General features: G+C 34.1%; 2 protein-coding genes across 2 annotated transcripts in view; one reads left to right on the forward strand and one right to left on the reverse strand.

Moving 5' to 3' along the window:
* The window catches only part of LOC119066962, a 135419-nt gene that overhangs the window by 47979 nt on the left and 61560 nt on the right, over positions 1-25880 (forward strand). The window lies entirely within an intron of this gene.
* On the reverse strand, positions 23221-24398 carry LOC119066017. The gene is made up of 3 exons (XM_037168235.1): positions 24336-24398; positions 23390-24265; positions 23221-23310 (listed from the first exon to the last, which is right to left on the reverse strand). Exons 1-3 carry the CDS (start codon positions 24396-24398, stop codon positions 23221-23223), a joined length of 1029 nt encoding a protein of 342 aa, XP_037024130.1.

Here is a 25880-nt window from a genome sequence, read left to right on the forward strand (position 1 = left end):
CTGTGTCCGTTGGAGATTGTTGATGTTGGTTTCGTTAGTCGAGATCCAAACCGGTGCAGCATATGTGATCTTTGGTCTTGTACAGGATTAATTTGTTTGCTTGTGAAAGTTTTGATCGGCAGTGCAGTAACGGGTAGATTGCGCTGAAGCATTTCAGTGCTTTGGTTCTACATTTTTCGATGTGACCGTTAAACGTGAGTCTGTCGTCCAAGGCTACTCCCAAGTACGTAACTTCTCTCTCCAGACTGATGATTGTGCCGTTGAACGTCAGCGGTATTGACGGATTTCTTCGTCTTGCTTTGTTGAATTTGAAGATGATGGCTTGGGTTTTGTCGGCATTGATCTTGATTCTCCATTTAGTAAAATATTCATTGATCCGGTAAAGCGCTTTTTCCAGTCGCTTTATGATGGTGTTAGACTGCTTGGCTTCTGACAGGATGGCCGTATCGTCAGCATATAGTCCCACTTCACAGTCTTTAGGAATCTTGAAGTCAGAAGTATATATGGCGTAGAGTAAGGGGGATAAAATAGATCCTTGGGCTAATCCTGCCGGTATATCTCTTGGTGTTGATTCCTCTCCTCGGACGCTAACAATAAATTTCCGGTTCTTCAGGAACGAATCTATTAATTTGATTAAATGTGTTGGTGTGCCGATCTTTTCCAATTTATAAATCAATCCGTCGTGCCACACGGAATCAAAAGCTTTTTCTATATCGATCAACACCATCCCAGTCGACCTTTTTCCGATTTTTGTTTTCCTTGATCATGTTGACGATTCGTTTGATTTGGTGCACAGTGGAATGTTGTTCTCGGAAACCGAATTGTTCGTTTTTGATTATTGCTTTGTCTGTCACGAAGTTGTTCAGTTCTGCGAAAATAATTCTTTCGAAAATTTTTCCCAATGAACTTAGGTCTTTTATGTAAGATTATATTTCAATACAAGTAATTATCTTTTAAAACATTAGTACGAAAATGTCCACCATTTCAATATCGAAAAATCGAAACGGCATGAAAAATTGACGGTTTGGAATCAAAGTACCAAAGAAAAAAAGTTTTGTTCTGATGAATAAACCAAATTTGAAGTCAAAGTGATTGCGAGTGTAAGAAGCTTATATAATGTGACGGCAATTTACCAACGCCCACAACGTCCACTCTCATTGAACACTCTCGCAATGCCCATTCCCTCTTTCTACATTCGCAAGGGAGATTTCTAGATTTGGTGCTGTTGAACATTGATTGCTGAAAAATGGGTATGAATTTTCATGCTACTGAATGTTACTGTATGTACAGTACCGTACGTACATTACCTTAAAAATGACGATGTTTATACATGCACAGTGAACACAAAAATCTTTTAGCTCACAAATGCGGGATATTCACAAGTGAAAAATATTATTCTAAACATTTGAATACTCGTCCATTTACTGTAACCGTAGAAAAGGAAAAGCACAGAAACGAACAGAAAAATTTCCGAAAAGATAAATCACGAAAATTTATATTCTCTCGACACTCGTTTGACGTTATGTTGTTGTAGTTAGAGGTAGAGAGTACAAATTTAAAAGCATTAAAAAAAAAGTTTTTCTTGCACGAACGTCATCCACAACTGACAGTACAATTTAATATTATCCTTTGCGCTCACAGCACCTTATACATTGTTAGATTTGGTATTCTCTGGGTGTCTACGACGCTTTTAGTTATATAAAGCATATAATAGAGTATAGCAGCACATATACATACAACAAGAGATAAAGATATTCCTTTGGTGTTCACGTTTTATCCCTGAAGTGACATGGAAATGTTGGCTACGACCCATATAATATAAAAAAAACCAAGAGAAATGCTCGTATTTTTCATTTAATTTTAAGTTTTAAAATTTTAATTTTAAAATAACATCTTAATTGGAATTACGTTCTGAAAATGTCGAAAATTAGTAGAGAAAAAAAATGGCACACAAAAAAATCCTATTTCGTGAAAACGACAGGGTATATACAGTATGACATTTTGAAATGTCCTTTAGTCATTCTGTTCAGCATAAGATTTTTCTCTCTCACATTTCTAATTTTTATTTTTTTTGCACGACTTACACAAGATGTATAAACAGTATATATATAATCAAATGAATTAATTAGAGAAGCCTATTCGGGGAAGGCTGAATGGAAAAGTGTTTACTCATGTTGGTTTTTAATAAAGAAAAAAAATGTAAAGTCGAATTTTAATGAAGGGGGTTTAATAATGAATGCCATCAACATTACATTACAAAATTGTGTATTGTATGTACTTCACTAATATTTATGGTATAACGCAAAGTCATCATTAAGAGCTCTTAAATTAAATTCAATTTTTTTCTCAATTGAACGATTTGTCATTCGAAACCTTTTTTTTTGTTCCAGGTAAGAGACTACAGGCAACTGGCCTCTGTATTTATTTGCCTCGATGTATTTCACATTGTTGTTCTAATAAAATGGTAAGTATTCTTAACCTTTTACGCAATATTGCCTGTTATCGACAGCAAAAAGAAAATTAAGTTATGACCATCTGTCAATGTAGACTTTTATAACAAAGGGATAACTAACGAAGTAAATTAATTTGTACGAATCATAGGAAATCATAGAAGGCAGATGAGGTAATTTTACTTGTGATTTGTTTTCCGTCGGTGAAAGGTTAAAAAGGAAATTTCTTCAAAAGATTAACAAAAACTACGGAAGGAGACAGAATTAAACAGAAAATATATAGGAACTGTAACTGTCAGGTCTATTGTCTGCACACGGTCATGCATTAACTATAGAATACATCTTACGTGGGTAGGAGTAATTAATTTTGAAGTTTACCTAAAGCGTAGTTTATGTAGCGCAACATTGAAATTTCAGTCGGCTTCAGAAAATAGCCTTAATACAAATAACACACTCTAAGGATAATTAGCGATAAGGTCGAAATTTCTCTAGATCTTCCGATGGTTCCGTTGGTCCAAATGAAAACTGTTGTCTTCTTTCATAATGAAGAAATCGTCCATACGATATTTTCACCTAACTCTAGCTACACATAGCGACGCGAAAGAGACTTAATTTTTTCTTTTGTTCTTCTGTCAAGTTTGACAGTAAACAAAAAAAAAGTTTGAATTAGGTCTCTTCCGCGTCGCTATTTGTAGCTGCAGTAACTGTAATTTCACGCTATGATTTCGGTATATTTTGACTCGGCTATTATGTAGACTGTGTGTTGTTTGTTTGGAGATTGTTCAAAATTTCTCACTTTTTTTAAGCCGAACAATAGATTACATTGGATGATGCGAAAGTAATTCATTACATGCGGTAACAATTTTGTAATAAAAGCAAACTCCCAACACCTAACTATATTGTGAGCAACAAGCTTCAGTAACTGTCTTTTCGACAAGTGACGAGTTTGTATTTACGAACCATAGGCGATTTATACAAGTACTCCAGTAGAATCAAGTTTCTCAAAAATACTCAAGGCAGTTTACGAGTATCCCATAACTGTTTCCGAATCAATGAATTATCTTGCAGCATCCAATGCATTCCGTTTTACTGCGTACCTGCGAAAGTGTCACATAAAATTCACGAAAAATTAACCGAACGCCTTTTGCTAGGTATCGATACAAAATTCGTTTTTGTACATCATTCGTTTTGGCATACACTTCGGTATATAGACAACCACATTAACGGGAAGTCTTCTTTACTTTTCGTCTTTGATGTCGATGACAGATGATTTGATGATTCAATGGTCGTCCTGAATCGATCTCAACTCTATTTTGGGACAATTAAAAAAGAAATAAAAAGGATGCCCCAAAAATACTTCCTGCACGCATATGCATAAATACTTCAGTAACTGATAGGTACTCTGATATCATACGTATGCATTTCGGTGTATAAATGTAATTGAATTATTGTGTTAATAAGAACTGTTCACTAACACATTAACCTGAATTAATAGCGACTTGTTTCTGATACGTTGACAAGACAAATCAATAAAACCGCTTCCGTAGTACATTTAATTCTTTTTATTAATAACACCAGTCTCTAGACAGTTAATTCTATAGCTTAATTTCGTTACAAAATAAAATTGTTTCCGCTATTTGCTTTATCAAAAGTCATAATAAATTACCTTTTACACATTACACCATTGGCAAAGGTAGTGTTTGGTATGTTCACTGTTTACGTGTATTTTTGAAGCACAAAAATCGTAATTCATGAAAGGTGTTGGTACGACCCCCCATTTATATGTACTTTTCTGAAATAATACCTACACATAATTCTAGAATATGTTCGGACATATATCCTAAAATTCCTTTTAATAGTAATTGATCGCTGACCTATTCGACCCTTTTCGTGTACCTACACGCACCAAAATCGCCTTTTATGAGTTAATTTTGAAAACAACATAAACACCCCTGGAATTTATATGTTGTAAAAGTGACTCCGTTTCTATTACATTACGCTACACAATGGTGATGTATGACAAGGAGGAAAGAGAGTCATGGCTATTGTGGAACAGTACAAATGGAATTTTTGTGTTGGCTATTTATATTCACACAGAAAACTTAATTAAATAATTAAATTTATACAATTAACCTCCGATTCTGGCATACCTAAATAAGTGATTGTTGTTTAATGTTTTAATGGCGGTGCCCAAAGGGAGGAAATAAAACAGTTTTAGCGCGTTAAACGTGATAGAGGTTGATAGAACAGTGTTTTAATCCCCCTGTATATATAATACGCTTGTACAGAGATTGAATTGAAATTATTGATGATGTTAAACAGTCTGCGCAATTAAATTAATTGAGAGCTTTTCTTCGCTTTTTAATCGGTGCTGTTTTTAAAATAAATGATCTCTTGATATTGGCGCTGTCAATCGTAAATTGATGAGTGTTTAAAGAAGTGTTTACTTTTCACAAAATGTATACTCTCAATGTTGGCGTAAAATTTCTAGAGAAAAAAAAATAATCGTTTGATGGGATTTTATACATTTTTGTTTACCTTCTTTGGGGTTTCGTGCCAACATGCTGGATCGAAAAGCGATTTACACGACAAAATTTGCATAATTATTAATAGCTCAATTTTCCAACAAAGAATTGAGTCATTAGACAGCACTCTCTCCTGGTATTTTGTGTGATTAAGTCGTCCACGAAGGTTGGTTTGTGTTTGTTTTTTTGGCTGGTCACGTGGTCACACATAAGGTTTTCTTCGTGGTATGTAGTGGTGGATTGTAAACTCAATAGTTATTTACCATGACAAGTGGATATCGATTTTTTTGGCGAGAATGAAATACATACTCGCAAAAAATCACTTTCCCCGAGCCAAGTAAATTTTCGCCCCTTGAAATGCCACTTTATCTACTTTCCCCCTTACGAAGGTGGCCTTAGCAAAGCAAGCATGAAAGACTCAATGCGTAGAAAATGTACTTTCGGTCTTTTTCCTCGTTACGTATTTGACAATTCATGTCGAGGCTGACGAAAGTTGATGCAAAAAATTTCTGCAAAACCTCGTTTGTTAACGCAATATTTCGAGCTTTGTTCTTCCTCTTCAACAGGCTTCATTTAATGAATAAATTAAAAATTACAAAATAAAACTACTAGACTGAGGTCCTCCGTATGCATATCAGTGCCTCTTAACGCCATGGTTTGACTATCTATGCCATATTGTCTGACAAATCGAAAATTCAAAAATCCTCATCCACATCCCGGTTTAATATTTTCAAGAGAACATTGCTCTGAATAAATCATCGCTGAATTTTTACCTAAATTCGTTTGATATGTCGATCTCTTGTATGTTGAATCAACATAGTTGATTAAGTTCTTTGACAGTCGACTCGTTTTTATTGATTGGGTGGTTGCGTCCTCCTCCTCTTTTTCTGAGGATGTTTGTGGCAGTGCCTCTCGGACTGAAAATTGATGCTTCGAGCTTCAATATACAGCATACAAAAAAATTGTTCTCAAAAATGCAATTCAACGTTGAATTTTACTTTTTGAAACCTAATGCAATATGCACTGCACTATTCATTGCAGTAATGGTTCGTTACCTGATGATGTTTGCGATAATATTTATTTCCACGGGGCTTTGCGAGTAAAGCAGCTTACGTAATTGTTTCGGCATTGTTCTTTTGACTCGCAAAAATAGAAAAATTTCGAGACAATGACTTAAACTACTGCATATAAAAAAAAGACTCGAGCCTGCAATTAAAATAGTTTTTGAAATTTACGTTTGGTGTACCGTCCAGTCATACAATAAAACCAATTATTGATCGTTTTTTGGTTGAAATAAAAAAAAATCCGCAAAATAAAACGGATAGAATACTGCAATTCAATTACATAATAATTAAATTGTTCCAATTAATTTGCATCTAATAATACTTACCGTGAATACGTTTTTCGACGTAATAATATGTATATGGCCTATGTAAATAATGTTTCGCGAAAATTACGAAAATCAAATAAATTGATTTCGGTTGTGCTTTGAAGTATGCTCGTGATGAAGCATGCATGTTTTTTGTGCATGCGAATATTTACAAAGTGATAATATTTGACATGACCAGGAGGTACAGAGGTATAATATTTTTACGCGTTGTTTGCAAAATAATGATTGGTAAAACATTTTTTTTTATAAAATAACAATTTTAACTATTTGCTTTAATCAAAATAGGTCATGTGAGTTGATTTGTTAATTTGAAAATACCAAATGAAATCAAAAGGGATTGCATCGAAAATCGTGGAGGAAGAGTGAAAAATCAATTAATCATCATATAGAAGGAAAGTGTACGCTCCTATCGACTGATCGAAATTCCATTAAAAAAACGATACAGAGGTTCTCTGCGGTGGACCAATTTTTTAAACGTTGTCAAAGTATTTATCATGTTACGGATAAAATTCAATACGTAACTCTTTCCAAAGTGTTACGTTGACAGCATACTCAACAACAATTTTGCAATAACTTACCGGGTGACAATAAAAGTCTCTCAAGTTCGAAATACGCAGTTTCAACAGCCCTCAACCAAAGAATTTTTTTTTTTGTAAATTTTCACAAAATTCTACGATTTTTACGATAATACAGTCGATGGCTTTGAAAAAAGTACTCATTCTGTTACATCTTGTTAAATACGGGTTAAATCAAAGCACTCGCGTGGTAGATCAGCTGAACAGAAATGAGAAACATATTTCAAAGTCGCTGACTGTAGGAGAAAATTCGCAAAAATATTTTCATTAATACAGATAGGCACTTCAACATACAGCCTGCGGTCGCTAGAGGCGCCATGAGCTCTATGAGTTAAAATGAGATTCTATCCTCTTTTGATTTCACTTTTACAATCGGGTCTTCCAATGCAATTAGCAATCACGATAGACAAGAATAATATTCGCAAAGTGGACAAAACTCCCAAAAAATTATCAATTTTCTGCGCTGTGTACTTCCCACACTGCACCCGTTATCTGCTCACCCAAAATTGTGCGCAAAAACTCTCAGTGTCGACATGAAGGTTGATATCCTTACACTCGATAAATTTCACTTGAGTTTCGAATTTGCAATAGCGGGTGCTCATTTTGTTTGGTTAACCGACAAATACTTTGTTATTCACCTCTTAGGCAATGGTTTCTGCAATTAGCAATCACGGCAGACAAAAATAATTTTCAAAACTCCTCAAAAATTGGAAATTCTCTAAGCTGTACTTCTCGCTCCGTACCCGTTATCTGCCTAAAATTGTGCGTAAAAATTATCACATGCCTCGCTTAATTTCTATTGTTAATGCTGTTATTAACAATGACATGCGTTCCAAATGGTGAAAGACCAGCTGGAAACTCTGCCCTCCAGTGAAAACCGAGAGGTAACCTTCAAAATTTTCGAAAATGTCTTGCAGTTGTGAACGACGTTCTTTTACTATCTTAGTAACTCCAACCGTCCAGTAGGACGGGCGAAAAAATTGTAAGTTCACTCAACAGGACCTAATATCATGATGTTATTATATTATTGATTTGACGACACCAGCTCAACGATGTTGTGAAGCAAGAATTTTGCTTTGATTGTAATCCATATTTGCCGTTGAATTTCTATCATACATACAAAAGAAATGATTATTTGACTTGATCGTTGATGGCGACGCACGAAAAGCAAACATTTTTTTCGTAGAATTGTGTTATTTTGCTTACTCAACGACTGTATCAGAAAGAACAGCTTGTATTTGGAAAAAAAGCGAATGATTTCTTTTTTAGTAATCTCATTAAAAGTTGTTTAATGTAATATTTTCAATGAAACGAACGACATTGAAAGATTTTTTTATTTTCCAACGTCGACAAATGTAAATTCCATTTCGAACAAAGTTTAATTGATTGAATTCATTTGTTCAACTGAATTGAATTATTGAACATCAGGTCACGTCGTCGCTCCAGCACTCATGAGTTAATTTATATTTAGAATTTATGTTAAATAAGCCAGCGATTCCAATTCCTTTCAACAGAAATTCATTAGCTCTGCTACCTTTTTTTTTCCACACAAAACTCAAATTTTTCACTCTCAACAAACGATATACGCTTTTCTTCAATCTCAAAGTACACACAAAAATATTGTATAAAGATAAGCCCTCAGAACAGCAAAATCCATCTTTTACTCAAAACAAAAATCGATTCGACTAAAAAAAACTAGGTAATAAATTTCCGCATGTCTTCAGATGTAATTCAAAAAGATCTCGTATATTGATATGTTACGAAAAAAACGAATCTCAGCCACTATATTCCGTTCAATATAATACAAAAAATGTGAATCAATGCCTTCAATATGCTTGAAAATAAAGAAAATTCCTTCAACGTTACACCATAAATCCATACACTCATTCTACCCGATTCAAACCATATTACCAGTGAAACTTCTTCCACTTCAGTTGATTTAAATTACATTTTCCTTCGTTTCACATCGATGTGTACTACTAAATGTTCAAATTTCCGTCGACAATACGAAAAAACCGACATAATATACACTCTATCAAATCGTCAATGAAAATGAGGAAAAAAGCAGAAGAAAGCGTTTGAAAGCGAATAGAGAAAATGCTCTCTAATATGGAAAACTCGTTAAAAATTCTACGATACGTGTGCTGTAAGTAAAGGTTGTCGAAGTGTAGATGTATAACATGACTGGCAATAACGTTGGTAATCAGGAAAAAAAAAGTCAATTGCATAATTAATGTTTACAACATGATTTAAGATGAGGGTAAACACTTTGATATTTACTGGTTTTATTCGAATTAGAAATTCTATATTTGGTAATGGAAAATAACCCTGCTTTTTCGTAGGTTTGAAATGTTTTGCATTTATTTTTAATGCGACCTGTAATTCCGGACTTTACGACAGCTAACGTTTATTCATAGATTTCAGTGCAACATTTTTCTATGTGATCACGAACAATACTGCTCACTTTTTTACGTAAACAAGAACTTTGTCCAGGATACAATGAAAACATTTTCAATTTGAAAACCGAGTTAATTTTTAAACACAAATACGCCACTTCAATAAGGATTGGCAAAATACAATTATTAAACTTGAAGCTTGTGCAGAATCAGCAACAGCCAAACTTCACCAGCTGATCAACAAACATACTATACTTGTATAATATACAATTAAAACACATTCTAAACACCGAGTTTACTACAGTCATACGTGTTATGTGCGCACATAGATGACCTTAACATGCAACTTGCCTTTGTTTTCGATACAAAGGTATTGTCTTTGTCGACCTGCTGATTGTGCACAAGCTTTACGTTTAATAATTGTAGCGGTTTGATTCGACTAGCAATTTCACATTAGCCGTAGGATATCAGATAGCGACATTGGTGACACATCGATCGATGTGTGAAACCTCAATTTCTTTTGGTTGCGGAAATAGGTATCTATTTCGATAGCTAAAATTGAATACGACAAATTAATTTTACTAAGCTATGACCAAATGGTAGGGTTGACAGAACATCGTATACACAAAACACTCAAATCTAAATGAATATTACAGCACACCAAAACTCTTTTCGTAATCGAATTACGAAAAAGAGCTTTTTTATTCAAAGTATTCTACTGTTATACTCTGAATATCTACTGGATGACAACATCAAAGCTTGTATATCCTTTGAAGTTTTCTACGTTTTCAACAATGCTGGATATTCGAGGGAATTATGTTGCTCATTTTGAAAGAAAATCAACAATCATAAAAAACTCTTTTCGAAAAAGAGGACAGCACTGCAAAGGATATAATTTACGAAATGAAACAGAAAATGATATCAAAGTAATATGAATTCTACCATGATGAACACACACATATTTCTTACATAAAACCATACCAACTACTCATTACAAACCACCAAAACCAACATATCTGACCGGACCACACAAAAATGCATCCTGTGAATTTACGTTGGCCCAATTAGGACGACGTAAAACTGTAAAACTAACCACGATACGTCATGTGGCAAAACTTTACAAGAGTGATTATCAGAAGGTATTTTTAACGGATGGGTATGTTGAATGTAGCTAAGATTTTTAATGATTTATTCACTGATGAATGGTGTAGTTATTGAACAATTCATTTAGTAAAGTGGGTTATAATCGACAAGTTTAATACGACATATGAAACTACTAGCATTTTCTGAAAACTTTTCTTTAATAAATCAATCCAACCACAATTATTTGAAATTTTCTTTCGTAGTCGAGAGGCCACACATCAAGAGTGATTCTTTTGAAAATGGCCCTACAAAAATCAGACGCATTTTACAGCGCACTTATTTTAAGCTTGTTCGTAATCTACTATTCCCTCGACCATTCCATTGTGGGAATGAGTTGTAAATGTCCATTTCGATGGGAAATTTCCACATTGAAATGAACATTTGCAACTCACCCTCACAGTCTTTTTATTTTTCATCAGTAATTTAACACTCTTTTGTAGCACACGTTCCAATTTTCCAGACACGTTGCATAAAACACAGACCAACTACCTTGCACGAATAGAAATAGAACATTTTTATTCTATCATGATATGCCACGATGTCTTATAGGTAACTTATATCGATATGATTAGCAAAATCGGAATTGTCTAAGCGATTTAATCGTTTCAATTTGAATGACATAAGCAATAATTGGTTGTATTATTACTACATTTTCCCCCTTAATTAGCTGAAGTCGAACTTTTACTTTTAATTATACTGAGTGCATACCAATTTCATTGATCCATAATTCGTTGCTATAGCAGCTAATGTTTTCCATGCAGCACACACACACATTGTGGTTTAATAAACCGTAGACACTATGTTATTGTTTAACCAAGGTTTGAGCATCCAGAAATAATTGAACGCATAATATCGTGTGAGCGGAACAATTTCCTAATGAGCAATATTAGTTCACATATTAAATACCGCTAATTTAAAAATAATATGGCGCCAATTTACACCTGGGACACGTAAGTGGTACCGATTGCAACAGATAAAATAGATGTGAATTATAAAGGTGTCTATTGACCCATTCGCGCCTAGAGGAAGTGCGGCTATTGTCGCGCGCACATATTGTCCTTATTATATAACTGAGCGCTATTGGTATTAACAGGATAATTTGGTATATAGATAGACACTTTTATCACGCCGGGCAACTACGGACAGCGTATATACGATATTATGATACCGCCGTTCATTGATTTTTCACTAATAAAATCATCCACCGTTCGTATGTTCATACTATTCTCGTGTGTAATACACACTGTGTATCTTCTAGACAATTTGAATAGTTTTCTAGTTCTGGTGACAGTGTAAGTACAATGAATAAATATGTCGTAAAGGTAGCTGGTAACTTTTACAACTTAATGACACCTCAGACATTAGTAATATTGCATATTGGTATACTATACATCTTCAATCATTTTATCCGATTTCGGTCTAATTCATCTCACATGCGATGTCAACGTCAACGTAAATATACGTTACCGTTGACAAAACACGTGGAATAAATTGGATTGAAGTCGATTGGAATGATGGAAAATATATTTTGGTGACTGGACAAAATGTTCCATATTGTTTGCCATCACAGCTTTCCAATCACCAAACTTCAGAATCTAATTCAAAATGTCAACTTTCTTTCGGTAATTATTTGGGTAATAACATCGTATTATTGACACGTTTGAGTTGGAATCGGTCGAATCATTTTGAGCAGAAAATTCGATGGTCTATTTTCATCGACGGATAAATTGAAGTGTAGGCAATGTACCATGTAAAACGTGATATTATTTTTGGGTTTTCATTTCTTCACGGTATATTCCGTAGACGCGCTGAGCTAATATCGACTCAAAACCAATATTCTCCAAATAATAAATTCGAATTCGAATTAAAAGGAACTCTCTTCAAGAGGAGGTAACTCTAATAGAGAACGTCAAATTTTTTACCGCTGAATGCAAAGACGTTAACACTTACGGTAAATGAATGAATGCATTCATGGTGTAATGTTATCAAAAAATAATTAAATTTTGAATTGGCGGATTTTGACCTTCGTTAGAGTTACCGTCTTTGCACTTAGACTTAGACGACACTTTAAACAAGAGAGGTAACAGATTTGATGATTATACAGGACGTCAGACTTTGACTTTATCGTCCAGCAAATACTGTAATGACAAATCTATTAGCGTGGACAAGTTTTACTTCTATAAATACTGTCAAAAGCATAAGCATGAGTGGTACTCTCAATAGGGTACTGAAATTTGACAGTGTGTCACACAACTGTAAAACACTGTAAAAAAATCCATTTCATAAAAAATAGTACTCTATTTGACAGCTGTTGACTATGATCACTTTTGCTTGAAGTGCGTCGCGCGACGGATAAATGAATTCATTCACATTCTGTTTGTGCTAACAATCTACGTTCCTACTAACAAGAATCGTCTCCCAATGGAATATTAAATAAAACTGTTTACACATACGAAATAAGGATGTAGCAATTGTGCATTGTAAAATGGCTATCACTCTCTCGTCAAGCTAAATTTAACACACGCCAAATGTATTTATGTAAACAAATACTGCAAGAGGTACTTCCAAAAAAGGAAGATTGAAAACAGAATAATTTCACTTGTTGTAAGCGCATTAAACACGTTACCGTTTCTACAACACGAAACAAGCCACACTTATTTCAATTGCACGTAATTTAAAAACGTAATTAAGGCAATTTTCATTATACTACTTTCAATTTCAAGTACGTGTGTGAGTGTTTAGCTTAGTCCTGAGCGATTTTCGAATTCATCAATATTTGTTAGTAACCGAACAATAATATTTACAATTTTAATGGTAACTAATCCAATAACATTAAAACATCTCAGAATGCTCATGCCCTTGCTTCCCAGAAATTTATAAGACTATTTATGTAAATATTTTAGTTCAGGGCGGCTTGTTTATAATGCACTTCTGTTTTTATTTCAAAGCACTTCATTTCGCATCCTATACACCATTTATTCTAACATAAACGTATGGAATGGTCTTTAGATGTTGCACGTTGTGTACGTACTTATATAATAGTTTTATGACCGCCGTATATCTGATTTAATGGAGTAAACCATTTTTATGTATGATGTTAAAGTCTGTAAAAGAAAATGTAAATAACTAAACCAAAATAAATGCACTTTGGTTTTGTTGCGATAGAAAATTCTAAATGGCGTGCGTCACGTTGAGTTTCTTTTTTTTTTTTTTGTATAATGCATCCAACTTCCTAGGTGGTCAACTGCTATTCACAACGGTCTTTCGCCTTAGGTAGTTTTTCCGCTAACTGCTGGAACACATAAATATTTGACCGTTAAGATTTAGTACCGGGGTTAAATTAAAACTTTCTTTTTTCTGGTTTTCTACCTATGAAATTGTAATACTTTTATTGCGAGCGATCTGTAATTTTATTAAAATTTAGTAGAGACAGAATAGTTTACAGAAGGAAAAAATAATTGAAAATGAAGGACATGTAAAACTGTGAAAGTAGGTGTAATTTGGAGGGCCGTTTCGATTTCTACTTAAGATGTAAGAGATCGGTACTTCTATGGAAACTGAATTTGTTATACTCGACATTCTCACTTAATCCAACGTTATTAAAGTTAAATTTTTCACTTGTCATCTGCTATCGACAATGACGGCAAGAAGAAGTGATGAGCTCTGACTAGAGATCTCTTATATAGGAAAGTATACTTGAAGTAATAGATTTTTGTATCAAAAATTAGTATTACTTTACACAAATGAAGTAATAGATTTATTGCAATACGCGTGTCGTCTGCAACAACATCTTTTTGCGTCGGATTGTACTGAAGAGAATGAATTGCAATTACAAGATAAAGTTTGATATTTCTTCTATAGCTTCGATCTATATTTGACCTCAGTTATTGTGGTTCTTCCGCAGCAAAAATGTGTGGCTGTGTTCACTTTTAATAGTATTTTACATAAATAAGAATAAAAAGATGAAAGACGAAAACTACATGTAAGCTTATGTGCCTTTGTTATTTCTAGTCATTGATAATGTCTGCGATGTGCAGACGAAATATTTGGCATTAAATAAAATCCATTTGACCGAATGAGACACAAAATCAGAGATTCTTTTGACAGTTTGCGATTTCCACTTTATTTTTATTTTAAGATATGCGGAAAAAAAGACTGCTCAAATTGCACAGCCAGTAAAAATCGATATATTGTATGCGTAAAATTCCAGTTTCATTTTACCAAACGTCATTTTTGCGCACTAGTGCGCAAAATTATATGTGAAAATCCATTTACGCACTACTTTGATCTCACTAACGTACACAAATGGATTTTACATGCTGATGGCGTCGAAAGAAGTGCTAGAAGCATGAAAAGGACGGTTTTTGACGCATGTAGCATGTAAATGACATTTGTATTTCGGATATGTTTTTGTGAAGATCACATAAGTCTAATTTTAAAGTGAAACGGCAATAACTTATTTTGAAAAAAATATTTCAAAAGCAAAGTGGTGATGCCGACTTTCCACGCTTTATTATTTCTGGCCTTTCTGCGATTAAAACTCAGTCTTTATTTGTGGTCTAGTCAATGAATGAGGTTCTTGTTTTCGAAAATTGTCGCAGCAACTAACTTAGTCTTCGGTGAACTAGAAATTTTTGGGTTCATTACATTCGGAATCAATTTGTAAACTCGCGAAATCACGCGTGTATTTTAAGCACCTCGGTTTGAAAACTGTTATTTTGACTTTGGTAGTTGCATACCTCACCTTTGGCTCTCTACCCTTGATAAAATAACAGTTTTTAAACCTTGGTGCTTAAACACACACTTGTGAGTTCCGCTCGTATCACAAATTGATCTTTCGTGTAATGAGCTACCTCCGCAGCACCCAATGTAACATACTATTATTAAATAAACGTTAGATTAAGTAATGAACCTCTGAAAACGGCCGTTTGGTGCATGATGAAATATAACTTTTGGAGCGCCCAATATCTTTATTCTTTCTCCATAAAAAAGGGTACACACTCCTTTAATTGAGTTAAGGACTGCAAATTCAAATGGAAGTTGAGTTACTGACGCGCATAACATCATATATCATTTGTCCTGACTTTAATAGAGACATTTGAATAAATTAATCGAGTTATTACACTTAATAATAACTACAGGAAACCATCAACTCAATCTGTTAATTGTATACAATTTTAAGGGAAAAAAATAGTATTATGATGGCCATTCAAGAACAAGAACTGTTTCGGAAAACGCGCAATAAACAACCATCATTCAAAATTCATAAATGTATAGTTACTTCTTGGTTTTATTGACTTTTGTAATGTCCATGAATATTAATAATGTTACACATTACATACATCCAATCCACGTGTACTATAAACCAATGATTTATTTCGATAATATCCAAAATAGAAAGAAAACAAAAATTTTATTTACAAAATTATACGGCAAAATTGTTATTACACAAAATTTACCGTCACAGTCAGGCAATATGATTTTTTTTTTTATGATGGCTGCCTAGTGTATTTTGCCGTTGGGGATGAGTGTAATATTTAGTTGGCTGTGTAACGGTAGCGATTAGGTATATACATGGGTCTATATGATGTTAGCAATATATACATACATAACAATGATAAAGCTTTTGCTAAATGAAAATTGCTTCTTAGCACGGAATGTTTTACTGATAGCGTATTTTGCCTTATTATCTTTTGTTTTATATTTGTTATTTTTTCAGTTCTCTCCTCGTTTACCCCATTTATAAATGCTATTTTATAAGCCATCCACTTAGCGGAGTATGTAAATGATATAAAAATGACATGTACTTTTGATGGAGGTATATTTCAAACTTTAGCCACCAATTTAAGATGTATAATTTAGGGCTTGTTGAAATTTTAAATTGTGTAATAGGAAAAAATCAATCTCCATACCTAAACAGAATTTATACATTGGCTCTAGATTACAGATAGGTCAGGGGTTCGTGTCACCTCATCGTGACTATCTTCAATATTCCCCGTTCTGTCATTTTACCGCAATAAATCAATGGAAAATTATCGATAAATTAAATTAAATTTAATTGAATTACAATATTTTGGAATGTTCCATTGTCAGCGCAGATATTAATTCAATTCCGTATGTATGTAGTACTGGTACTCACTAGATCCGACAATTATTTTTTTTTATTAACGCGAACATGTAAAATAGCAAAGGCTGCCCATGTATATGCCGCTCGGCCGATATATTATAAATTTTTCAACAAATAAATCACCCAATTACCATACAAGTCTAAATTAATTGAAAATGTTATGAAATTTATAAAAATTTATTTGATTCGCCGCGGGTAAAGCGTGCCAAGCGTCAAGCGTGTAAAACTTTTTTTTTATGAGCATTCGTGAATTTGAAAATGTTTTTTTACGCACCTTTTAAGCCGATTTGTTTACACACGTGTTAGAATATATTTACGTTTAAATTATCCCCAGTGCTAAATTATAGACACTTTGATGTCTAGACGTCTCAACTTTCTTTAGTATATGTAATTTCTTACAATCAGGGCATAAAAGTTTATCCAGGTAACGAATTATATATCCAACGAAAATGAAACGAAAAAAGAAACAAATTCCTTTACCTTGACTCAACCAGACAACCACCCACCGATACACGCATAAACAGTGTAATATATGTGCATTATAATCATGGATATTATGGTCTTTGGTTGTCCGAAAAATAAATGCCTCTCCGAAACTGCTAATTATATGTTTATCGAAATCAATGACGAAAATAGGCAATAACATACGGTTCATGTGGTATAATGTAGATAAATGTAAAAACAAATGGTGTAAAAGATTTTTCATGCGAGCGTTGTGTTTTGCCTTATTTTCTCCCCTCAATAGACCATTAGAAAATTGTGTTTTCTTGACGACAGGTCGAATGACATTTCTAGTTAGAAAAGTGCAGAATTTTCTTTCCCGTGGGGAGAAAATAAAACTTTTCTCATTAGAATTGTCAATTTGTTTATGTTTTCAAAAAATGGTTTGGCGAATCGATGTTTTCTTTTCTTGGAGAAAAATGGCAAAACACAACATGCACGTACACGTATGAAAATCGTTGTGTTGAACTCTGGGAAAAATAGGAAATTCCAAATCGTCCGAAATCAAATAACTATTGTGTCAACAAAGGTTTTAACAACCGAAGTAATAGATTTAATGACTTTATCGATGACCATTTCTAAGAGGTTCTCATACGAATAATATCAAAATAAATTCTTTACTGTTTTCCAATAAGTTACTAAACGTATATAACCTTATATGTCTTAAATATGAATGTATTTCTGTTGCCTAAATAAATAGCCTCAAAATTCTGTAGAATCAAAAAAAAAAAATAGATCAATCTGCTATGTATGTATATGTATACCATGAGTGAACTTTCTATGTCGAGATTTATGTTTAGTGCGACCAGCTACTTATTTCGTTTTATTTTAGGCTGGCCATTGACTCACTTCACTCAACTCACGCACTTTCCCCAAAACCCCATTTTTATTACGAAGCTTATTCTTGTTCTGTCAACTAATTTTTTTTAGCTTTTATAGAGTCTGAACTATGTAGTTGTACACTCCAATATTTCCACACTGTCGTAGGCTTGCACTGCAGTAGTCTTACACTCTGTCAAACATTGGGCAATAGGGATTGCTGCCAGATAAAACCATTTCGTAACGAGACCATTGCAAGAACTCACTTTGAATAATACGAATGGGTGTGTGGACCGAAAATCCGCATATCTGCGTAAGTTCTTAAATTAAAATCTGTATCGTCTCCACACGTTCCTCGCTAATTGTGTCACGTATGATGTGCGAAATAAAATAATAAAATACTTTTATTCGGAAATTAATTTCTCTGTCACTTAACATAATTCATAAAAGCCCATAAAATAAGACGTAAAACATAATTTAAAACATAAGTTATGTAAATATGTAAAAACCGAACCTTTGCTCTTAGCCCATAAAAACAATAGCACCAGTTCTCATAAATATTTTTTATTTTAATGTGATGTCACTAGAAGCACATTTTTCGCCTTTGCTGAAATCGTATGTTTCTTCACATTCATATGAAATGTATAAATTTGCGAAGGAAAAAAAAAATATCTTAAAAAGAGGAAAAAAAACCTTCTTTATGCGATATAACAATAAATTTTCAGTATAAAAGCAATTTAGTTGTGACTTCTTCTCGACTCATTCTCCCGGTCATATGAAAAAAAAACCCAAAAATCGTTTTTCCTTTAGTTATTTGTGAACGTTGTGAGTAAAAGCTTTGCCATTTTATTTATACAAAATATGTGGGGCGCCCATAATTTTATGTATGACTTTTGCGTTGCCAAGTCTAGTATTATTGTGTTTTCTTCTCTTTAGAATTGATGAATAAATATATAGAAATTTCCGTGCCTGTTTGTTGTGTGGGGAAAACGTAACAGGCGAAAGCCTCCTACATATGGATCTTGCATATTAACATATTAATATTATTTGCTTGCTCAGGCGAAATTTCATAATGTGGAGTCGTAATCGCTGTATAAACATTTCTTCATTTTATACAAGAGCAAATTCGCAAACACATTTGAATAGGAAATGAAAAAAAAAGTTACCTTTTATTACACCAAAACCATACACACAGACACACATTATAACATAGCCCTACTCTGCTGAGACCCATGATCTCTAAAATAACATACAAAACGATATACATTTCACATAATATATTTTATTTCCAAACCGAATGGGTGACAAGGGTGTAGCATTACGTAATAGAATTTAATATGAATTGATGTTAGAACATTAGATGTGGTGGAAATGTGATATGACGCATCTCCACCGAAACAAAACTGTGTGTAACAATAATTACTCCATATAAATTGAATTAATTTCAAGCCACCATATTGTCGAATCCGAATTTACAATAAAATATATATCTCGCACCAGATACGAATCAGTTAAATAACATTTTCAAATACAAAAAAAAATATTAAGCGAGGAAAATGCGGTTATTCAAAATATTTTTTTACTAACTTCGAAATAAAAAAAAATATAAAAAAAAATAAACGAGTGTGTTGTAGTCATTACGACGATAAGAGGCACCGAAAAAAAGTAGCTGACATATTGCATTTTTATTATGTTGTTGTGCGGAAAGCCAAAGTACCGGATGATTGTGTGCAGGAATTTTAATGATGAAGGGGAGCGGATTATACCCACAAAACGAACGAATTTTATATTTTTGGCTTTCAAGTGCGCCAGCATGTTGGGTTAATTTGTGAAAAAGAGAAGCTTTTTTTATTGGACAAACTTCAAATTTTTGGGTTAATGGATATTTTGGGACATAGTGCCAAACGACTATTTTGGATCTAAACGGATTTAATGTTCGGATTTCAATTTTCTTTATTGTTTATGTTGTCTGTAAGTGGTGGATAATAAAGAGGAATGTCGTTTCTGTCGTTTCTTAGTAGTTGCAAAGAATGTAATCTGTTTCTAATGTGCTTCGGATAGAACAACAGAACAAACAAATTCTGGATTTTTTTTTCAATTTTGCTCAAGTAAAATACTTGGATTAGGTTGCAATCATTTTTTATTTATTTCGAAAGTAATTCTTAGAAAGATTTCTGAGGATTCCGATTGCCGATATTTGGCCCAAATATATTTTTTGCAGATGTTGTTGCTAGTTGCTAAGCTATTCTGATGTTTTAAAGTGAATGTTGATTAGTTTCCAGGGCCCACAAAGAATTTGCAGCGCCCCGGGCAATGAGCCTTACAGCTCCTACAAAAAAAAAATCAAACGAGATTGTGACGTACATGTTTCCAAAAAATTTCTCTGCCCTAATTTCTCAGCGCCCTGTGTTCTCCCTGAGCCGGATCCATTTCTCTCATGCCGCAGTCAAGCCTCTGTTAGTTTCCCATAATGTTATTCACAAATAATCCGATCCCATTCTCTACCTAGAATTTTCTTTTATTGACAAACAAATAGTAAAGGTGAAATAAGTACAAGATTTGGTATCAAACATTGCGCGTATTTACATAAAACAAAGGTGGTTGACAGACTGATATATAAAAGGTTAATTATGAATTTGCGATTCTGACACATTCTAGTCTATTTTGGAAACAAAAGCCCAATACATATGCTGAAGCTCAAAATTATTGCCAAATTAAAAACTACACCAAAAAATTACAATTCAAAACATACAAAATAGTCTCTATTAAGAGCTAATTCAATTTCAAGTTTATTTTCTGCCGCTATTGCTTCGAAATATTCACATGTTCATCATTGACTATAGTCTTACCTAGCTTTTCGTTATATCCAGACCAGACTAGATTTGGAATCTACTTCTAAATTTAGTATTACAAAAGCGACGAGTTCAATTACTTAATTAAGAGCTTAAAAATTCAGGTAGCCCATTTTTGTATTCTGACCATCAGCTCTCCACTAAATTAAACAAAATTCGTTGAATATTTAACTAGTTCAAAACACTAATGGGAAATGAATGATCATCACCGTGACTTGTTTTAATTATTGTGACTCTTTTGATAAGGTCAGCTTAGAATAATAATTGATGTAGGTAATTATAATCAATAAATGTTATCTCACAATCGTACGCGAGATCAATTATTGTTAGTCGTAAAAATATTTATATTTACAACTGAGGTCAAACTCGCAGCCAAGGTTTCAATTGACAAATTTGAAGGTATGAGAACAAGGACACATTTATTTCACGAATAAATCATTTTAGAAACGGCTAGCCATTTGTTATCGACTGCGGCAATAGCTCTTGCACCTTTTCTGCTATATACTTTTAACAAAAGAAGTGATTTATCCAGACCGCACGCAAGTAAGTAAGCAAGCATGAAGCAAGTCCTCAAAAAAAATAGAAAGAAAATTATACTAAAAAAATGTGCATCACTAAGTGGCAGAGGATTCGGTTTTATTCCGTTTGAATTGCATTCTCTCAGCACATATTTTTCCTTATTTTAATAATTTTCTTTTAATAGTTTCCTCAATATGTGCCACTTGCGTACACCATTTAGGGTTTTTTGACTGATCGGTTATATTTAGCGATACGAGGTCTGGTGGTAGGATGAATTGTTAAAACTAATATTGTTAAATATCCGAACAGATACTTGAAAACGAAAATATATTTTTGTTGATAGACACAATAATGTGCGAATAGTCAAAGCATTAAAGAGTTATAAGAAACTTAACTTTTTTATAAAACCAAAGAATTTAAATTGTTCTAAAAAACGATAAGTTTCTTATATGTAATTACGGCAGAATTGACACCTGTTAAATTAATAGCGATGACAGGAATTGTGTCAGAAATTTTAACACACCAAGTTGCACAACTTTTGCATCATACGTTTGTGGTTGTATAGCATTGGTTTTTTTTAGACGGGTATCGAATGTCATGTGCAGAAATATATCAAATTTGGACCCTGAGGTGTTGGCAAAAGAATTATTTGTGCTCACTGCCCACACATCTCTATCTCTATGCTACAGTAGAGAATTATTTAAAATTAATTTGCATTTGCAGCAATACTCAAAGACATTTCATTATATTTCAAAATTAATGTCAAACAAACGGAGTAAAACATGTTTCATCCGTGCGGCATGAATAACCTTATTTTCTCCGCTCAGATGCGGTGAGAAGATGGCGTTTTGGTGACGCTAGCTCTGATGACAATTCCGGTGATAACTTCTTTTTATTTTCTCACCTCTGATTTATCCCATGGGGTGAACAACAGTTTTTTTTTCTTTGCAACTTTGTTTTTGAAAATTGTTGAAACAAATTGATAAAAAATCGGTTATTCCCGCCACGCAAGGATTAAACAATTTGTGTTCGTTCACCTCGGTAAGCATAGGAAATTCCAACTCAAGCGAATTGCGGCCCTCGCATCGCTCTTTAAAGGCAAGGCAAACTTTCGCTCTTGTTGGAATTTCCTATTTTCTCCCCTTGGTATACAAATAACTGAATGAATCTGTTGAAAATTATTATTGAGATAAATTGTCATAAGGTGTGTTTGTTAGTTTGAGATTAATTTGTTATTGTGCTGCAAACGTCTGTTTATTGTTTTATAAATAAATGAAATGCTTAGATCAAGAGGAATAGGAGATTTAATAATTATGCTAGTAATATTCCTGCCGACTGTAAAAGATTTACTGATTAACTCATCAACTATTCTGAAAAACAGAAGACCGAAATAAAAAATATCTTCGAAACTTGTGTGGCTGTGATCAAAAACCTAAAACTTGCACATTTCTTACAAAAATTTCTCCAGTTACACGAACCGTACAAGGTCGTGAGGAGTGTTATTAGAACGGTAATTGCATGTACATCCGGGGCAAATAGAGTCTTATTGTGTTTGAAATTCATCCACATTTAGATATGTACAGTTGAAGTTTTGAACCGAAAATAGACTGAAAACTAACACTTTTCTTACGGAAATTTCTCGAGGTACGCGAAACGTACATGGTCGAGTAGGGTCTTATTGGGGTTTGGAAGCATCTACGTCGAATTTTAATTATTAAGGAGATAGCTGATTAACTACTGTGAGTTAAATCGCGCACGGAGGCCTCCGTTGGGCCTATTGTGCTACTATCGATGATTTGTTACGGTTCTATGCTGATTCCTGGAATCTACCTGAACTAACGATGAAGTTCAGGACGTCCTTGGGTAGCAAATGTTTGATGGACTGGTATTTAATGGTGTAGTTGCCCAGATGCTTCATCCTGTTTAGGATGTAGGCAGGGCAGTCACACAGAAAATGCTCAGCTGTGTCAGTATGGTGACCGCATTGGTCACAGCTCGAATCAGAACGTTTGCCTATAGTGGTGAGGTGTTTGTTGAAGCCGTAGTGTCCAGTGATCACTCCAGTGTATAATTTTAACCTCGTACGACTGACATTAATTAAGTACTTGGTGTTGATCCTGCTGATGCGTATGCAATGTTTGGACTGTCGGCATGATCTGATATTAGCCCAATGTTCTCTGAATTTCTTTTCTCTTAAGGAAAGTATCTGTCGTTCAGCTATCGACGGCGGTACGCTAGTTATGGGTTCCGGACCATATGTCTTGCTCAAAGCTGCCGCCTTGGCTAGCGTATCAGCTTTTTCGTTACCCTCAAAGCCCGAGTGTGCTGGAACCCATACTAGCTTCAAATTGTTTACCTGCGCTATTTGGTTCACTAGGTGCCAGCATTCTAACGACAGGGCAGAGCTTTGCGTGTACGACTTAAGTGCTTTTAGGGCTGCTTGGCTGTCTGAACAAATATATATTGATTGTCGAATGGAATTGTCATCTACCAAAGAATGGCCAGCGGCTAAGATAGCCCGAAGTTCGACAAGAAAAATCGATGAAAACTCTCCTAGTGGAATTTGCATTTCGATATTTAGCTTAGAGCAATACATGCCTGCTCCAGCATTGTCCTTAATAACTGAACCGTCTGTATATAGAACAGTGCCTATCTTTGGTGGGAATGTGCCATTCAGCCATTCTTCTCGGCTAGGGACGACGACTTCGAAATCTCTATCTAAAGTGAAAACTTTGGTTATTTTATCTGAAGGCATGGACAGAACAGGTAGGAAATCCTTAGCCTTAAACCAAGTGTTGGTATGTTCAGTAGGTGTCAAGTTTTTGTCATCCAAGGATGCGATTCTATCTAAGGTCTTAATTGCTTCCGATTGTATAAGAATGTGAAGTGGGGGTAGATTTAATAAGGCTTCCAACGCATCTATAGGTGTGGATTTCCATGCACCCGTAATGGCTCTGCAAGCCAGTCTCTGGAATTTTTTGAGCCTGTCTTGTACATTTTTTCGGTCTCCAATGTGGTTCCATACGAAAGAGCCATACAGAAGGATAGGTCTGATAATTGTTGTATAAATCCAGTACATTACCTTGGGGGAAAGGCCCCATCTGGTTGCATATGCTTTACGACGTTGCCATAGAGCGATGGTACATTTATTCAACCGGTACACCAGGTTAAGTATCCAGTAAAGTCTATGATCAAGGATAATTCCAAGGTATTTTACGTGATCAGCTTTTTTGATAGGGATGCCCTTGATTTTAGGGATGAAGAGGCCACTAATTTTCCTCTTAGTGGTAAATAATACCATACGTCGAATTTATGAGAAGTTTAAATGTTTAAGAGCTTATATAATATTGAATCGTAGATGCACCCAAACTTCCATAAGTCCTACTTTCCCTAAAAGTACATGCAATTACCTTTCTAATGACACCCCACACGACCATGTACGTTTCGTGTACCTCGACAAATTTCTGTAAGAAAAGTGTAAGTTTTCAGTCTTTTTTCGGTTGAAAACTTCAACTGTACATAGCTAGGTGTGGATGAATTTTAAACCCAACAAGAGCCTATTTGCCCTAGTAGTAAATGCAATTACCTTTCTAATGACACCCCACACGACCCTGTACGGCTCGTGTAACTGGAGAAATTTTTGTAAGAAAAGTGCAAGTTTTAGGTTTTTGATCACCTCACACTAGCCACACAACCTTCGAAGAATTTTTTTGAAAGTGGTTTCGGCTTCTGGGGTCGAACACCTTACTGGGCACTTATAAAAAATTCCAATAGAAAATGTGTCCGATTTCGGTCTTCTGTTTTTCAGAAGAATCCCTCTCACACTAATTATTGTGTCACCATGGATGGTAACGTTATTTCTTTTCCGCAGTCATGTTTGGGAGTTTTTGTAACAAATTAATTGATTAAGGCCGTTTCTTTTCTAATTAAGTTCTCAAGTTGTAACGTCGCATCTGTGATTAATTTTAATTTTCGTCGATACACCCTGTGAAAAATTCTCATAAATTTACATTATCACGTATTTATTTACTTACTTACTTCATGGGATTTAAAATGCCAAAATGATTCATGGCTTTGTAATGTCGGATGGTATCTGCAACAGAACCCCTAAATTATTTAATTAGTTTCAACATAATCTGTATTAACACAAAACTCACTTTGTGTTGGAAAATTTAAATCTAGACAAGCAATCAAACACATTTGTTTTCTATTTCTACACTTTTAATTTTAAAAGTCATTATCTTTACACGCCATTATTTACTCAGACAAATCCTGCTCGAAAACAAAATTAATTAAACTCATTATTTACCTAAATTCATTTTCATTTATATCCAACATAATTTGAAGAAACAGAAGAGAAAAAAAAACGAAACAAAAACAAAACATTCTAATGTTAAACTGCTCCTCATAGGTATATCTAACTATATATACATTATACGTTGAGTGTTTGCAATTCACAATCCTCTATACACCATAATTGCCATCAGTTGTGTCTCCTCTGTCTTCCACACAATGTACCAAAAGACGAAATTACATTAATACATAAGATTAGATAGAATCAATTGCGTAATCCTTCAATTGAC

Source organism: Bradysia coprophila, chromosome IV (genome assembly GCF_014529535.1).
Source record: "Bradysia coprophila strain Holo2 chromosome IV, BU_Bcop_v1, whole genome shotgun sequence".
NCBI classification, from domain to species: domain Eukaryota; kingdom Metazoa; phylum Arthropoda; class Insecta; order Diptera; family Sciaridae; genus Bradysia; species Bradysia coprophila.

Bases quoted from the DNA above. Each gene is read 5' to 3' on its own strand.
- LOC119066017 (XM_037168235.1), bottom strand. From the start codon at position 24,398: ATGGGGCCTTTCCCCCAAGGTAATGTACTGGATTTATACAACAATTAT. The intron at 24,266-24,335 runs GTATGGCTCTTT...AAAAAATTCCAG, and splicing joins ATTATCAGACCTATCCTTCT to AGACTGGCTTGCAGAGCCAT. The intron at 23,311-23,389 runs GTCAGTCGTACG...TCACCACTATAG, and splicing joins ACACCAAGTACTTAATTAAT to GCAAACGTTCTGATTCGAGC.